The sequence below is a fragment of the Mustelus asterias genome, chromosome 8, assembly GCF_964213995.1.
Source record: "Mustelus asterias chromosome 8, sMusAst1.hap1.1, whole genome shotgun sequence".
Taxonomy (NCBI): Eukaryota; Metazoa; Chordata; class Chondrichthyes; order Carcharhiniformes; family Triakidae; genus Mustelus; species Mustelus asterias.
In genome coordinates this window covers 1,424,501-1,443,274 of record NC_135808.1, presented here as the reverse complement: position 1 = coordinate 1,443,274, position 18,774 = coordinate 1,424,501, and the positions used below count along the sequence as shown (strand labels likewise).

The window sequence follows — 18,774 nt, the reverse complement described above, 5'->3', positions numbered from 1 at the left end:
AGGTGGAGGTGGGAAACAAGACTGAGTGGGATGTGGGTGTGGCCAAGGAGTCCATCAATAGGAAGGGGAAAATCGCCCTGAATCCAGATACCGGATTCTGGGCAATGGCACTGAGAGAGGGGAATAAATACTGGGCTTGGGAGAAACCAGGGAAACGTTTAGATCTGAGTGTGAATCCGAGAAAGATTCGAGTCTGTCTGGATTATGAGGGAGGGAAGGTGTCCTTTTATAACTCGGATAACAAGTCCCATATCTACACTTTCACTGGTACATTCACTGAGAAACTCTATCCTTATTTCTATCCAGAACTCACTGATGGGGGTAAAAACACAGAACCCCTGAAAATCTGTCCCCGGACAGTAACAATCCAGGAGGACGAGGGTTTTATCCCTTCATCCAAATAAAGACTTTCTTGTGTTGGGAATGGGGGGTTTGTTCCTCTGGTCGAGGATTCACTTAAGACCCCACACACTGGGTCACTGGGTGGGGGAGGGGAAGGCCCCACACACTGGGTCACTGGGTGGGGGAGGGGAAGGCCCCACACACTGGGTCACTGGGTGGGGGAGGGGAAGGCCCCACACACAGGGTCACTGGATGGGGGAGGGGAAGGCCCCACACACTGGGTCACTGGGCGGGGGAGGGAAAGGCCCCACACACTGGGTCACTGGGTGGGGGGAGGAGAAGGCCCCACACACTGGGTCACTGGGTGGGGGAGGGGAAGGCCCCACACACTGGGTCACTGGGCGGGGGAGGGGAAGCCCCTCACACTGGGTCACTGGGTGGGGGAGGGGAAGGCCCCACACACTGGGTCACTGGGTGGGGGAGGAGAGGCCCCCACACACTGGGTCACTGGGTGGGGGAGGGGAAGGCCCCACACACTGGGTCACTGGCTGGGGGAGGAGAGGCCCCCACACACTGGGTTACTGGGTGGGGGAGGGGAAGGCCCCACACACTGGGTCACTGGGGGGGGGGGGGGGAAGTGGGGGTGGGAGGAAGGCCCCCATTTTCCATCTTTGATTTTAAAACCGAGGTCACTGGTTCTGGGGATAGACCTTTTCCCTGAGTCACCGTGTGACCCGGTGCCTGAGGTGGAGCGGGATCCTGAACCGCCGTCACCCTCTGACCCAGAACCTACAGAGCAGCCCAGGGAGGGGCCCTTTGCCCTCGATCCTGGGGGTGGGATGGTGACAGAGGCAGAGCCGGCTGGGGTGAGGGGGGGTGGTCACTGACAGTGAGAATACAGAGGAGGACTGGGAGTCAGTGGAGGGCGCCGGGAAGGATTGAGAGTCCATCGTCAGTGGGGGACTCCCCCTCATCTCCCTCAGGGAATTCCGGGAATTCCTGGCTGACAGCTCGTGACAAACTCCAGCTGATCCTCGACCGATGGTCGGAGCTGACGTCTCACGGAAGGTTCACATCTTCTGTCGGGAGTCTGTGAGGGGTTCGCTGAGGGGACAGAAGGCCATGGTTCAGGGGTGGGAGCAGGAGGTGCTCGACCTGGAGTTCACTCTGAGTTGAGGACTGAGGGGGAATAGTACCCATACTAATAATTATAGAAGAGAATAGTAGCCATATTAATAACTGTGTCCAGTGAAAGGGTTAAACCACAAAAAAGCCTGCACACAGTTTAACAGCAGAGACATGCATATCAGGATAGTAAGCTGCTATTGCCAGGCAAAGGCCGAGTGTCTGAGTTACAGACCTTTCATATAAACAGAAGGGGAGGAAGATGCCTTCGTCTGGGAGAGGACATTGAAGCAGACATTTGGAATGGGAGGATTGATTTGTGTTCTTACATTCAGACACAGCTGGGGTGTCCAAAGATAGTTGGAACAATAACCTACAATCAAAACCTAATGTTGATTGGATGTTACAATTAAGCAAGCATAAGGTGATTGTGATTTGTTTCAATATCTGTACCTTATGAATGATGTAACCTTAACCAATAACTGTGAGTGGATAGAGATAACTCCTGTACATTGATTGGTCTATGCTAATTATTTGTAATCAAATTTGAAACTATAACTGCTTGTGTATTTCTAAATTCTGAACTCTGACTGGCCTTAATGGTCTAAAAAGGGTCCTGTAGCTCTAGTCTTCAGTAAATCATTTTGAACCACTCTGTGACTTTGTCTGGCTATTTGAGGGGAATGGTGATTATAACTACATGAACGAGCAAAGCATCCTAGAAGCCCCACAACAAGGACCGGCCCTGTGGAAGGTGTACGGAGAGAAGAAGGGCGCTCTGAGGGAGCAGCAGATTATCGAGTCCTGTGGTGTGTTTGTGAGATCACAGATCCGGTTCCCTCAGGACCTGGACCGTGTCTCCCCCATCTTCTACTCACTGGAAAAAAGACAGCGACTCCGTAAGCAGCACCTGGGGCTGCTGCACGATGCGGATCCCTGGTCTTGAATCGGGAGAGTATTAGTATCCAGGCCCCAGCCTACTCCCGAGCCCTCCTCTCTGAATCAGTCCAGTGATGATGCTGACAGAGGTTTGTGGGAGGATCTGTTGAAGGTCAGCACAGAGGGTGCTGAGTGACTCGATTTTCCCCTTAGCCTGACTGAGCCGACCAGTGTCCCTGACTGGCTCTCGAGGGGCAAGTCCCTGGGGCTGGACAAGCCAACCATACAGCAGGTTCTGGGATGTCCTGGGGGGGTGGGCGGAGAGACTACACACGGGTCCTGAGGGAAAATCCAGTGACCGGGGAAATGTTCCTCTCCATCATTGTCCTGCTGCCCAAGAGGGGGGATCTCCTCCTGTTTATGAAGTGGCGTCCAGTCTCCCTCCTCAGCACGGTCTACAGGATCTTTGTCAGGACCATGTCTGCCCACCTTGGCACTGTGCTGGCCCACAGGATCCACCCTGACCAATCCCACCTGGATCAGGAGAAAGAGTTTGATGGTGGATCACCAATATTGTGGACATCAGATTCAGGGCCCATTTTGTTGGCTAATCCAGCTCCTGTCCATGGTTCCGGAGTGTCTGATTGAGGGTAAATCCCCTCTCTGCCATTCCACTCTGCCCGGAGGGGTTTCCTGTACGGGCTGCTCTTGCACAGCTTCCACTCCCTCAATCTCATCGCCCATCCAGACACTCTGTGGCGTTCTGTCCTGTTGTCCGGAGGAGGCAGGGTCTCCCAGTGGGATGCTGTCCATGTGGGATCCTCCTTCTGTCCATCGGGGATTTGGGGTGAAGGGTGTTACACACGGCAGTCCCGTGCAATGGAGAGTGAAATCAATTCACTGATTCCCAGGCTGCCTGTAATTTCTGTAACCTGGAGGAGTCTGTGTTTAATATTTCTATCGAGTGTGAGAGATTCCAGCTCCTCTTCCATTATCTGAAGGGGCTGCTGCTCAATTTCTGGCTGCACTTCAGCCCCACGCTCCTGATCTTTGAGCACACGGTGCTGAGGAGAGCGGGCAGAGGATCTCCTTATTGGTCTGTTCCTGGGCCTGGTAAAGGTGACCATTAACAGGAGTGGGCAGTGGGCAGTCAAGGGGATCATTTGGTGTAACTGCCTGCCTCTCTTCCACAGCTACATCTGTGTCTAGGTGTCCCTCAAGGATGAGGTGCACACAGATCCACTGGGACACTTGAGATCTTTCATGAGCAAAGAGTGGGGGTGGAGGCAGGGCAGGGGCGTGAGGGAGGAGGGGGAGATGGAGGAGGTGGATGTGGAGGGGTGGTGGCTCACTCAACATCACCTCTGGTAAAAGAATTCTAATTTGAATTTTAAAGTTTCTTTTAAGTTTTGGATCTTTGCTCCAGTGGGTTATTCCTGCCTCGTTCAAATGGGGCAGTTCATTGTTTAGATTTGTTTAAAAGAGGAATAAACAGATACAGACTGAAACTGTCATTGTTGGGTTCGGAGGTACATGCTTTTAATGTGTAATTCTGTAAATAAATGCAGATAAAAGTGTGTAAAGATTGGCTCCAGTTCTATCCTTCACCACTGTCTATCTGGAATGTCACTCTTTGGAGGAGAGCGACAGTGAATCCTCCACACAAGACTGGCCTAAGACTCTGAATCATTAATTTAAATGTAATTCAAAATTATTTCCAAATCTGGGTGCACAATCTTAAATTGAAATTAATAAACTCAATCAGTCACATTTTACTTTGTTATGAACTTGAAGTTTTCTTTGATATTACCAGGCCAGGATTCTGAGAAATACATACACGAACACTGCTGAATAAAGAGACATGCTATCAAAGCTTTTCATCTTGCACTCATCAGGACAATTGCAAGAATACCAAATTGAGAGTCAACCACATTGCAGGGATCTGGAGTCACATGTAGGCCAGACCGGGTAAGGACGGCAGATTTCCTTCCCTAAAGGACATTCGTGAACCAGATGGGTTTTTCCAACAATCGACAATGGTTTCATGGTCGTCAATAAATTCTTAATTCCAGATATTTTTTATTGAATTCAAATTCCACCATCGGCCGTGGTGGGATTCGAACCCAGGGCCCCAGAACATTAGCTGAGTTTCTGGATTAATAGTCTGGCAATAATACCACTCGGCCATCGCCTCCCCATTGACGAGACACCGGGGAAACTGGTAAGACGGGCCACGGAGGAGTCGATGGAAATTGCCCATCAATATGTCAAGTGCTCGAAAGGACAAATGCATAAGGGACGTAAACAGGTGAACCGAGCCACCCAGTCTGCCACCAGGTTAAAACGATCAGGAACACACCAGTGGTGGGACATTGTTTTTCCAGGAACGGTGGGGAACCGCCTAACCAATTGGAGATGATTTTACGGCCTATAATGGAACATATTTCATTTGTGGCACAAGAGCCTATGCGTGGCTCCCTGCCAATTGGATTGGATCCTGTTACCTGGGATATGTCGCCCCTTCCATGCACTACCTGCCCTCCCTTCAGCACCACCCCTGGCGAATCAGAAGGGCCATCAGCGGAACCGAATGGTTCTTTATGTTAGCCTTTCCACCCTATGGAAGAGCCAAGGCTGCAAAGGAACTGATTCTTATGGCCTCGGCATTGGAACAACTGGCAAACATAAACGCAGCAGAAGCTCGGGCAACTGGACAGGCAATGGCCGAGGTCTCGGCTGAGCTAGTGGCTGTCCGGACTGTGGCCTTACAAAATCGAATGGCTTTGGACTATCTGTTAGCCTCACAGGGGGGAACGTGTGCAATTATAGGTCAGGAGTGCTGCACTTATATCCCAGGCGCCTCTGACAATATCACTACCCTGGCTGACCACATTAAAAAGCAGGCAGATCAGCTTCAAGAGGTTGGCCGAGAGTTTCATGATTATAACCTGCCAGGCTGGCTAGGATGGCTGGGACATGGGTTGTTTGATTGGATCTTTAAGGCCTTCTTACTCTTGCTCCTACTGCTACTGGGGATAGGATTGCTTGGCTGTTTGTGCAAATGCATTGTCAATCAAGTTATGGATATACCTATTTAGATAGTTGTCATGATATAACAACAGGAGAGAATGTGATATGGTACAAACTAATCGTGGCATGATGGGAAAAGTGGCTACTTGCTCGAGGTGATTCTAACACAAAAACCACAGAACAAAGCAGCTGCTAAACCATTTGACCCTCGCCCAAACTAGTAAGTCAAACTAAGGCTGTCTCTGCTTATCTGAGGGAAGGGAAGTAATAAAACAATATAAGACCAACTGGCGTGACCTCAGGGTGTTTTGACAAGTGCCTTAGAATTACGTACATTAAACAAGGCCAACTGGCCTGATCTCAGGGTGTTTTGAGAAATGGGGATAGGGCCTGGGTGGGATTGTGGTCGGTGCAGACTCGATGGGCCGAATGGCCTCCTTCTGCACTGTAGGGTTTCTATGATTCTATGAGGTCGGAGGTGAGGGAGTCACCGAACCATTTTGTTCCTTCAAAGGACAAGATAATGTTATTATTGATTAGACCGAGGGGCCTCGGAAGTCACGGTGATGCCACTTGTATTGACGTTGTTACTAATTGTTTTATTGCTCATTTTCCCGCGTAAGCCTTTGTCACAAAAGCTGATACTGGTTTTGTATAAATTGTGGACTGTTTCTGGGGCGAGGTGCGGACTTGGTGGAGGAATTAGCAGCTGTACCGACTGCTCTCTGACCTCAAGTCTTCGCCATCTTCTGCATGCAGAGCTTCGTTATTAAATGCTTGTTATTTTGACGAGAACGAATTTGTAAAGTCTGTCTTTTACAAGTAATTAGCAGGAAAAAAGTTACACTTCAACACCTGTATAAAAGAAAGAGAAAAGTTAAAGCTGAAAATTACACAGAGTAGTTTCAGATACCTCTCGTACCTGGATGACTGGCCACCCAAAGGATTCGGAGAGGAATTCTCAACATTGTATTGGCCTGTTTGGGTGGTCAGCCAATGGCTAAAGGGGGGACTAAAAGGGTTAATAATCACACAAGTTTAAAAATCATGTAAACTGTTGTGAGAAAAACCAGAGGTCTTTATAAAAGTCTTCACAGATAAGCACTGAGGCCTTTCGTCTGAGAGAATTCATTAAATCAGACACCTGGAGCTGGGAGGAGGAGCGATATTCACGGACACAAACTGGGTCGTCAATGATAACTTGTAACAATGATGAATTAGGTCAGCTGACATGATTAAGTCTTCACGCTGATTGGATATTATAATTAATAAGAAGGCATGTAATATTGTGATTGATTTTGATATCTGTACCTTATGAATCAATAGTTACGAATGTATAGAGGGAACTCATATACCCTGATTGGGATATGCTAATTACTTGTAATTGAATTTGAACATAGAACAGTACAGCACAGAACAGGCCCTTCGGCCCACGATGTTGTGCCGAGCTTTATCTGAAACCAATATCAAGCTATCCCACTCCCTATCATCCTGGTGTGCTCCATGTGCCTATCCAATAACCGCTTAAATGTTCCTAAAGTGTCTGACTCCACTATCACTGCAGGCAGTCCATTTCACACCCCAACCACTCTCTACGTAAAGAACCTACCTCTGATTTCCTTCCTGTATCTCCCACCACGAACCCTATAGTTATGCCCCCTTGTAATAGCTCCATCCACCCGAGGAAATAGTCTTTGAACGTTCACTCTATCTATCCCCTTCATCATTTTATAAACCTCTATTAAGTCTCCCCTCAGCCTCCTCCGCTCCAGAGAGAACAGCCCGAGCTCCCGCAACCTTTCCTCATAAGACCTACCCTCCAAACCAGGCAGCATCCTGGTAAATCTCCTTTGCACTCTTTCCAGCGCTTCCATATCCTTCTTATAGTGAGGTGACCAGAACTGCACACAATATTCCAAATGTGGTCTCACCAAGGTCCTGTACAGTTGCAGCATAACCCCACGGCTCTTAAACTCCAACCCCCTGTTAAGAAAAGCTAACACACTATAGGCCTTCTTCACAGCTCTATCCACTTGAGTGGCAACCTTTAGAGATCTGTGGATATGAGCCCCAAGATCTCTCTGTTCCTCCACAGTCTTCAGAACCCTACCTTTGACCCTGTAATCCACATTTAAATTAGTCCTACCAAAATGAATCACCTCACATTTAACAAACAAAGAACAAAGAACAATACAGCACAGGAACAGGCCCTTCGGCCCTCCAAGCCCGCGCCGCTCCCCGGTCCAGGATTGAATCCTGAATCCAGGATCCCCGCCCAATTTTCCAGCCTATCTACATACCAATATCCTATCCACCGAGCTGTCCCTCACAGCTACGATGCTTTGTTCATTACAACCTATTAACTTACCCCCACCCCCCCATTCCAGACCATGTGATCTCCAGGGAGAGGCGAAAACCCAGAGTGAAAAAACCCAGGGCCAATATGGGGAAAAAAAATCTGGGAAATTCCTCTCCGACCCCCTGAGGCGATCGAAACGAGTCCAGGAGATCACAATGGCCCCGATCGGAAAATGCTTCCCAACCCTAGTCATTTCCACTTCCACGAACACCATATGAATTCCCTGCCCCCGAGACAGGTTCCCAACTATCCGCAGTCTCACTCTGTACTGGCACCAGCAAGATGATCATAGAATGAAGCCTTGAAACGAGAAACCAGGAACAATTAGCCCGCGCCGCTCCCTGGTCCAAACTAGACCACTCTTTTGTATCCCTCCATTCCCACTCCGTTCATATAGCTGTCTAGATAAGTCTTAAACGTTCCCAGTGTGTCCGCCTCCACCACCTTGCCCGGCAACACATTCCAGGCCCCCACGACCCTCTGTGTGAAATATGTCCTTCTGATATCTGTGTTAAACCTCCCCCCCTTCACCTTGAACCTATGACCCCTCGTGAACGTCACCACCGACCCAGGGAAAAGCTTCCCACCGTTCACCCTATCTATGCCTTTCATAATTTTATACACCTCTATTAAGTCTCCCCTCATCCTCCGTCTTTCCAAGGAGAACAACCCCAGTTTCCCCAATCTCTCCTCATAACCAAGCCCCTCCATACCAGGCAACATCCTGGTAAACCTCCTCTGTACTCTCTCCAAAGCCTCCACGTCCTTCTGGTAGTGTGGCGACCAGAACTGGACGCAGTATTCCAAATGCGGCCGAACCAACGTTCTATACATCTGCAACATCAGACCCCAACTTTTATACTCTATGCCCCGTCCTATAAAGGCAAGCATGCCATATGCCTTCTTCACCACCTTCTCCACCTGTGACGTCACCTTCAAGGATCTGTGGACTTGCACACCCAGGTCCCTCTGCGTCTCTACACCCTTTATGGTTCTTCCATTTATCGTGTAGCTCCTCCCTACATTATTCCCACCAAAATGCATCACTTCGCATTTATCAGGATTGAACTCCATCTGCCATTTCCTTGCCCAAATTTCCAGCCTATCTATATCCTTCTGTAGCCTCTGACAATGTTCCTCACTATCTGCAAGTCCTGCCAGTTTTGTGTCGTCCGCAAACTTACTGATCACCCCAGTTACTCCTTCTTCCAGATCATTTATATAAATCACAAACAGCAGAGGTCCCAATACAGAGCCCTGTGGTACACCACTATTCACAGGCCTCCAGCCGGAAAAAGACCCTTCCACTACCACCCTCTGTCTTCTATGACCAAGCCAGTTCTCCACCCATCTAGCCACCTCCCCCTTTATCCCATGGGATCCAACCTTTTTCACTAGCCTACCATGAGGGACTTTGTCAAATGCTTTACTAAAGTCCATATAGACAACATCCACGGCCCTTCCTTCGTCAACCATTTTGGTCACTTCTTCAAAAAACACCACCAGGTTCGTGAGGCATGATCTCCCTCTCACAAAACCATGTTGACTATCGTTAATGAGTTTATTCCTTTCTAAATGCGCATACATCCTATCTTTAAGAATCTTCTCCAACAACTTCCCCACCACGGACGTCAAGCTCACCGGCCTATAATTACCCGGGTTATCCTTCCTACCCTTCTTAAATAACGGGACCACATTGGCTATCCTCCAATCCTCTGGGACCTCACCTGTGTCCAGTGACGAGACAAAGATTTGCGTCAGAGGCCCAACGATTTCACCTCTCGTCTCCCTGAGCAGCCTTGGATAGATTCCATCAGGCCCTGGGGATTTGTCAGTCTTTATATTCTAACCCTTTATCAGGGTTAAACTCCATTTGCCATTTTTCAGCCCAGCTTTGCATCCTATCTATGTCTCTTTGCAGCCTACAAAAGCCCTCCACCTCATCCACTACTCCATCAATCTTGGTGTCATCAGCAAATTTACTGATCCACCCTTCAGCCCCCTCCTCTAAGTCATTAATAAAAATCACAAAGAGCAGAGGACCAAGCACTGGTCCCTGCGGCACACCGCTAGCAACCTGCCTCCAATCCGAAAATTTTCCATCGACCACCACCCTCTGTCTTTGGTCAGATAGCCAGTTACCTATCCAATCGGCCAACTTTCCCTCTATCCCACACCTCCTCACTTTCATCATAAGCCGACCATGGGGGACCTTATCAAACGCCTTACTAAAATCCATGTATATGACATCAACTGCCCTACCTTCATCAACACACTTAGTTACCTCCTCAAAAAATTCTATCAAATTTGTGAGGCACGACTTGCCCTTCACGAATCCGTGCTGACTATCCCGGATTAATCCGCATCTTTCTAAATGGTCGTAAATCCCATCTCTAAGGACCTTTTCCATCAATTTACCAACCACCGAAGTAAAACTAACCGGTCTATAATTACCAGGGTCATTTCTATTCCCTTTCTTAAACAGAGGAACAACATTCGCCACTCTCCAGTCCTCTGGCACCATCCCCGTGGACAGCGAGGACCCAAAGATCAAAGCCAAAGGCTCTGCAATCTCATCCCTTGCCTCCCAAAGAATCCTAGGATACATTTCATCAGGCCCAGGGGACTTATCGACCTTCAGTTTATTCAAAACTGCCCGGACATCCTCCCTCCGAACATCTATTTCCTCCAGCCTATTAGCCGGTAACACCTTCTCTTCCTCAAAAACATGGCCCCTCTCCTTGGTGAACACTGAAGAAAAGTATTCATTCATCACCTCGCCTATCTCTAGTGACTCCATACACAAGTTCCCACGACTGTCCTTGACCAGCCCTAACCTCACCCTGGTCATTCTTTTATTCCTCACATAAGAGTAAAAAGCCTTGGGGTTTTCCTTGATCCGACCCACCAAGGACTTCTCGTGTCCCCTCCTAGCTCTCCTAAGCCCCTTTTTCAGCTCATTCCTTGCTAACTTGTAACCCTCAATCGAGCCATCTGAACCTTGTTTCCTCATCCCTACAGAAGCTTCCCTCTTCCTTTTCACAAGACATTCCACCTCTTTTGTGAACCATGGTTCCCTCACTCGGCCATTTCCTCCCTGCCTGACAGGAACATACAATTTGAAACTATAACTGCTTGTTTATTCCTAAAATCTGGGCTCTGGTTCGTTACTGGCACTGACCTGTGACTTTCCAGGATCCTCGCTATATAGCTTGAATTGAAACAGCTGTTTAAGAGAACTCCGTGACTTGGTCTGGTAACTTGAAGGGTACAAATTAAAAGGCTGAATATCAAAGCCTGCAACAATTAATAATCTTTCATACCTTGTTGTATTTAATTGTGGTAACAATAAGGGTTATTAAATGGAAGACGGAGGTAATCAAACAGTTAAATGCAGAGTTATGGTGGTGTAAACATGAATGCCGTATGTAACATATTCAGTGATGTATGTGATATAACATTGATATTGTGTATTTTGAATGAATTTATTTGATTGTCTTGCGGTTTGAGTTTCACTTCCATGTCGATTTGGTCATGGGTAAGTGATCCATTTTGCCTGTGGCTTCAAGGGTCAAGAGGAAGGACTGTAGCTGAATAACCTGCAGAGATTCAACTTCAATCAAGCTAAACAGGTTTTTGGTCAATGTTGTAAGCACGCTAGGGTTTCCTGTGGCCAGGTTGGCCTGAGACTTATTCCAAACAAAGAGCTGAAGGAGGTGGAGCCAGTGTCTCCTTATATGGGCACTGGAATGTGGGCTACATGCAGTAAGGCATAAACATGATGGGGTCTGGCGGGTCCTGACCCTCTGTGCAGCCTCTATCTGATTGGCCTGATTGGTGAATTCAAAAATCTGGGCCTGTTTTCCGAGTACAGAGAGGATAAGAAAGTCCTCCTGGATTAATAACTGGAGAATTGATGGATAGTTAGAATGTGAGAATGAAAGTGAAATTAGACAGAGCAACACCACCTCCCCGTGGCTAAGAATGGTATTGCAGCAATCAAATTAGATTTTTAAAATCCAGTGCAGCAGCCCCACCTAATGGCTTCTGGTGATACTGCAACAACATGTTTCCTTGTTCAATTCACCCGCAGATCAAATTAATAATAAAAGTGCTGGAAAAATGCTCAGCCGGTCTCGTCTGTGGGGAGAGAAACAAAGTTAACGTCTCGAGTGGAATCTGAATCTTTGTCGGACGATTTCCAGAATCAGCAGAATGTTGCTTTCATTACAACAGATGAAATTGTTTGATTGTATAAATACAGTTTACCTGATGCAACAACATTACTTGTCAACAAAACAGTAAATCTAAAACAACAAACTGTCTATGGATTTATTTTTAACCCAGTAATTTCTCAGAATCTTTATGTTATTCAGGACCTCAAATTGATTTCAATGTTCAATTCGTTCACACAACCTCATTTCCTGCCTGAAAGGCGATATCAGGATTTCAGTCAGTACTATCTGATGATATCTCTCCAGGGTGTCTGTGTATTGATGTTTATTCGGGTAAATAAATAAAAACAATTTTAACATAAAAATCCGAGTTTACATGGAGCAACACCGCCTCCTGCTGCCTGGGAACGGGACTCCACAGATTTATTTTACCTGCATTACTGCCTTTGGCCACATGGTGGTGCTGGAACACCGTTGTTTATTTTTTGGGAGCTGATTCTGTAACTGGTTTACTAACTTACAATAACTAGTGAAGGGAGCATTACTGTTTGTGTCAGTGAATGGCTCCATTAGTCTGTGTAGATACTAGGGATGGGCAACAAATGCTGGCTTTGCTATTGACACCCACCTGTTCTGAGCTGCCACCATGTTCTGAGATTGGGTTCTTGGGTTTGGACTCTGGGTCTGGAAATAGGTTCTCAGACAGACTGTCGACAGATTTTAGTATCTGCTTCAACACTTATTTATTAGAACGACTTCTAAGCAGATGGGAAGAAACAGGAGCACCCGGAGGAAACCCACGCTGACACAGAGAGAAAGTTCAAACTCCACACAGTCACCCAAGGCCAAAATTGAACCCGGGTCACTGATGCTGTGAGGCAGCAGTGCCACTGTGCAGCCATGCCACCCATTTAACTAACTTGCTGGAGTTATTTGAAGAGGTAACAGGAAGGGTCGATGAGGACTTGTCGAAGCAAGGCTGGTTGGAGAGTCCAATCAACTTGTTCACTCTATGTGGTGAGTAGGTGGGTCACAGGGGTTGATGACATGGAGTGCGGTGACTTGGTGGCTCTGGGGATGATTTTGAGACCATTGCCAGTGAGACAGTAGATTCCCTCGCTGCCTCATCAGCAAGGAATTCCCAAAGTTCCCTGGGAGCTGCCAATATCACTGATGACTGTCCATCATTGTTCTGTCCACACACCATCAAGACATTGAACAAAGGTAAGTGTGTTGAGCAGGTTGGGATGTGTCGGCTGATGTAGTTTCTCACTGAACTGCAATGGGAATGGAAGTCAGCTTCTAGTCCCACTCCACCATCACATTAGGCAGAGGCTGCATTCGCTTCGACAACCACCCTCAATATTAACAGGAGCAGCGAGATTGACAGCAGATTCAGACTTCAGACCTTTGGGAAGAGAAGTATGCAGTGTGTGTCTGTAAGGCAACGTGTTATTTACCCTCTTGATGTCCAATCACTTTTTGACCATGTAACTGATTCTGTATTTCCTGTATAGTGATTAATGTAGACCAGTTGGGGTGTCGTCCTGTGTGCAGAGTTTATCTCATGGTGGTAACCTGGAACATTGAGGTAACATGGAAATATATCGCTGTTCCTTCACTGTCGCTGGGTCTAAATCCTGGAATTCCTGTGGTGTTTTTACAATTGTAACTTTTACATGAAGCCAATAGGATCCGGCTCATCGTGAAACTAACTTCCTCAACTTCAGTCAGAGGGAAGCAAACTCCAGGACATGTAATTTGTGTCCACAGTGTCGAGCTATCTCTCCACCCAAAGGGGGAAAGTCAGTCCAGAATGTTACCTTCCACCCAATAGTCTAAAATCCAACTGCATTCTTAGCTCGATTGTAATTTCCCGGATATTGTAAGGGTCCGGATGAGAACTCCTCAGAAATTATTCTCCACCAAAGGGAATAGGAGTTGGGTTCGAGGAGTGTTTGAGACAAAAGATTAAATGAGCCAGTTTAAATTTTAAGTAAACAGGTAAATTTAATATTATGAAAAAGCCTGTAACTTAGTGGTGATACAGAGAATGTAAATTGCAACACTGAAATAATACCCGGAAAGATAGTTAATTCTAATATCTATGAGAGAATCCCAAATGTAAACTCTTACTTAATACAAATATTAGATTTTAAAAGAGGAATTGGACATCCATCAAATATCAAAGTACTTTTTACCCTGATCCCCGAGAGGGTGAGACTTGTTAGGATGGATCTCAAAGGGAGGTGATCGCTATCACACTCTCCCCGAACAAAGTCTGATCATTCAAATTTTGTGGAGATATTTACAATGGGTTTTTGGTGTTGTATAATTAAAAGGTGATGTGGAAGATGATCATTCGCTAAATAATAGACCACCCCGACTCATTACCCCATATCAGGTGAGAAAACCCTCCTATTATAATTAAGTTGACCATCCAATTACCAAACAATGTTTTTCTGAATTTATTTTTGAAAAACCCGGGCTGTGTTCTGGTCCTGTTGGTTGAACTGTTTGGTCAACATATTGCACCCAATCAGATAATAAGACTTGGTGTTCCTTTACCTGATTGTGGTTTTATTTATCCCAGCTAGCATTGTATTTTAGTGAGAGTTGACATTATGGGGACCCTTAGGACAGTGACATGTAGATGTGTGTAATTTTAATCAGCAATGTCACATTGATGTGTAGGGAGTTGACCATGTATCTGCTCAGTCAGCTTTCACTCCTAGAAAATGCAGCTTGCTGTAGGTTTTACTGAAAATTAATTTTTAAATGAATTTCTTGTATCTATTCCATATATTAGAGCCCCTATTCCTTTCCACCAATGCAGTGAATGGGAGAAAACAAACCAATTCTAAATGGGGTTTTTATACTCCATCCCCTTGCATTAAAGACCAATAAAACCATGTTGACTCTGCTTGTATGTGTGACTTATGAAATGTCTTGCTGCAATAAAAGTAGAAAGTAGAGGCTAACTCAACTCGGGTTACTAGAATCCTGACTAGAGAGAGGCAAACTGACAAATGGACAAGTGGAGCACAGCTCTGAGCTCAGTTAGAAAGAAGTTGTGTGTGTTGTGGGACAGTTGGAGCAGAATGAACCAGTGAATAAGAACTGGGAGACGAGAGACAGGAAAAAGATCCATGAGGAGAGGAATTGAACCATTGAATAATAATTGAATAAATTCATCAGACCACTTCAGGTCAGAACGGTTCAAAAAAGGGAGATATTTGATAAAATAATCCAAGACTGGATAAAACTCGTGGTTGGGTTGGATTCACACAAAAATACAGAAAAATGATTGTAAAAAAAATCATTTCACACTCAAATTCTGCCAGAGATCCTGTGGCCAATGAACTCTATTAACTGCATTTCCAATTCGAATTTCATCCCCAGATTCTGAATTTCTGCTTCCTGGCTCCTCATCGTTGATTCACCAGATCCGGAAGCTTCATACTTCACTGGTTGATAAATGTTGTACATTTCTCATGTTATAGTATTACAGGAATAAATTCTGCAGATTACAATGCTTCTTTATATACCCTTGAATGGGCAGGCTGTGGAAGTTAAGTTGCTGCACAAACACATTATACATTGGGTAACTCAGTCCAAGTTCAGAAGCAGCTCAAGAGTGCAATGAAATCTCCAGTTACCTTAATCGTCCAATTAATCAATAAACAGTTGAACTAAGAAGTGGGCCTTTCACTTCTTAAATGTTATATTTAGCTTTCCATCACAGATTTATACCAGGAATTCTGGTGACCTGAAAATCCAAACAACGGTGTGACAACCAGCATTTTATTCATGGCACAACAGCGTTTTTGGTTGACAGTTTTGACATTCCTCTTGTGATGGGATCACTAGTTTGTTATATTCTGTCTGAGCTCATCTATAGGGAGTCAGTGAAACTATATAGTGAGTTGCACACTCGAACCACTCTGAGAAATTAAATAGCTCCTGATTTTGTTGCTGGATTTATTAGTATCTTCTGTAAGTTTCTTGTACTTATGGCCCCGGTGATCAAATTCTCCCACAAGTAGAAACATTGGGGGAAAACTTACCAACTCGTCCCGCCAGTCGATGGGCGGGGCAAACCCGTACGGTCACGCAAGAAGCAATCGTGTTCATGTCTGAATTTTTGCATATCGCAAATCTTCTGGCACCAGATATCCGGCGAGATCAGCCTTGCGCCTGAAAAGGGCCTGAGGCTGATCTCAATATTTAACTTCTATTTGAAATAGAAAATTGCTTTCTCTGGGTCTGTGTGTATTTAAATAGTCGTTTGGTAATACAGAACTTAAGCATTGCTCAAAAGAGAGACGTGCTGTCAAAGTTTTTCATTTTTCACTCATCAGGACAGACTCAAGAATGTTAAGAATACTTGCCCGTTTTGAATTTAAACAAAAACTGTAACTTCCCTGGTGCATTCTCCATGGCAATGCCTCAACCAATCAGAGTCCCTTTACCAACCACTTAGCACCCTTTTTCTCATGCAGTACAAATTGTTGTTCACTTCAGAAATTTGGTATTCTTGCATTTGTCCTGATGAGCCAAGATGGAAAGTTTTCACAACATGTCTCTTTATCCAGCAGTGCTCATGTATGTATTTCTTGGACTCCTGGCCTTGTAATATCAAATAAAAACTGATACTTTGAATTATAACACAGTAAAATGTGACTGATTGAGTTTATTAATTTCAGTTTAAGATTGTGCACCCAGATTTGGAAATAACTTTGAACTGCTTTTAAATTAAAGATTCAGAGTCTGAGGCCAATCTTAACGTTTCAAACTGTTTTGTCTGAGTTTATTCTAAAATCAGCCCAGGCTCGGTGACAGTAGAAAGACAGAGCAGCAATAAAAGATTGGGAATGGAATGGAAATGTAGGCTCGATAAATAATGTCAAAGTGAAACATCCCCTTTGAACCAATCAGTGATGCCGGGTGAGACTCTGTCCAACCAAAGCTTCTTGTGTGGAGGATTCACTGTCGCTCTCCTCCAAAGAGTGACATTCCAGAAAGACAGTGGTGAAGGATAGAACTGGAGCCAATCTTTACACACTTTTATCTGCATTTATTTACAGAATCACACATTAAAAGCATGTACCTCCGAACCCAACAATGACAGTTTCAGTCTGTATCTATTAATTCGTCTTTTAAACAAATCTAAACAATGAAGTGCCCCATTTGAACGAGGCAGGAATAACCCACTGGAGCAAAGATCCAAAACTTAAAAGAAACTTTAAAATTCAAATTAGAATTATTTTACAAGAGGTGATGTTGAGTGAGCCACCACCCCTCCACACCCACCTCCTCCATCTCCCCCTCCTCCCTCACGCCCCTGCCCTCCCGCCACCCCCACTCTTTGCTCATGAAAGATCTCAAGTGTCCCAGTGGATATGTGTGCACCTCATCCTTGAGGGACACCTCGACACAGATGTAGCTGTGGAAGAGAGGCAGGCAGTTACACCAAATGATCCCCTTGACTGCCCACTGCCCACTCCTGTTAATGGTCACTTTTACCAGGCCCAGGAACAGACCAATAAGGAGATCCTCTGCCCGCTCTCCTCAGCACCGTGTGCTCAAAGATCAGGAGCGTGGGGCTGAAGTGCAGCCAGAAATTGAGCAGCAGCCCCTTCAGAGAATGGAAGAGGAGCTGGAATCTCTCACACTCGATAGAAATATTAAACACAGACTCCTCCAGGTTACAGAAATTACAGGCAGCCTGGGAATCAGTGAATTGATTTCACTCTCCATTGCACGGGACTGCCGTGTGTAACACCCTTCACCCCAAATCCCCGATGGACAGAAGGAGGATCCCACATGGACAGCATCCCACTGGGAGACCCTGCCTCCTCCGGACAACAGGACAGAACGCCACAGAGTGTCTGGATGGGCGATGAGATCGAGGGAGTGGAAGCTGTGCAAGAGCAGCCCGTACAGGAAACCCCTCCGGGCAGAGTGGAATGGCAGAGAGGGGATTTACCCTCAATCAGACACTCCGGAACCATGGACAGGAGCTGGAGTAGCCAACAAAATGGGCCCTGAATCTGATGTCCACAATATTGGTGATCCACCATCAAACTCTTTCTCCTGATCCAGGTGGGATTGGTCAGGGTGGATCCTGTGGGCCAACACGGTGCCAAGGTGAGCAGACATGGTCCTGACAAAGATCCTGTAGACCGTGCTGAGGAGGGAGACTGGGCGCCACTTCATAAACAGGAGGAGATCCCCCCTCTTGGGCAGCAGGACAATGATGGAGAGGAACATTTCCCCGGTCACTGGATTTTCCCTCAGGACCCGTGTGTAGTCTCCCCGCCCACCCCCCAGGACATCCCAGAACCTGCTCTATGGTCAGCATGTCCAGCCCCGGGGACTTGCCCCTCGAGAGCCGGTCAGGGGCACTGGTCGGCTCAGTCAGGCTAAGGGGAAAATTGAGTCACTCAGCACCCTCTGTGCTGACCTTCGACAGATCCTCCCACAAACCTCTGTCAGCATCATCACTGGACAGATCCAGAGAGAAGAGAGCTCGGGAGAAGGCTGGGGCCTGGACACTGATACTCTCCGATTCAAGACCAGGGATCCGTCATCATGCAGCAGCCCCAGGAGCTTCTTATGGAGTCGCTGTCTTTTTTCCAGTGAGTAGAAGATGGGGGAGACATGGTCCAGGTCCTGAGGGAACCGGATCTGTGATCCCACAAACACATGACAGGACTCGATAATCTGCCGCTCCCTCAGAGCACCCTTCTTCTCTCCGTACACCTTCCACAGGGCCGGTCCTTGTTGTGGGGCTTCTAGGATGCTTTGCTTGTTAATGTAGTTATAATCACCGTTCCCCTCAAATAGCCAGACAAAGTCAGA

The 18,774-nt window shown here is 46.5% G+C and overlaps 1 protein-coding gene and 1 long non-coding RNA gene across 3 annotated transcripts in view; both read left to right on the top strand.

The window, feature by feature from the left end:
* LOC144496750 (zinc-binding protein A33-like) overlaps positions 1–986 on the top strand; it is an 18,291-nt gene extending 17,305 nt beyond the window's left edge. For both annotated transcript variants that reach the window (XM_078217268.1, XM_078217269.1), the window contains one exon: positions 1–986. This exon is cut by the window's left edge and continues 174 nt beyond it. In XM_078217268.1, coding sequence (XP_078073394.1) covers positions 1–404 — 404 coding nt within the window. In that variant the 3' untranslated portion in view covers positions 405–986.
* Positions 987–4,224: 3,238 nt separating this feature from the next.
* LOC144496768 (uncharacterized) lies at positions 4,225–11,567 on the top strand. The gene is made up of 3 exons (XR_013498426.1): positions 4,225–5,770; positions 5,828–6,756; positions 10,844–11,567. It is a non-coding gene; the product is annotated as an uncharacterized LOC144496768 (long non-coding RNA).
* Positions 11,568–18,774: the final 7,207 nt, after the last annotated feature.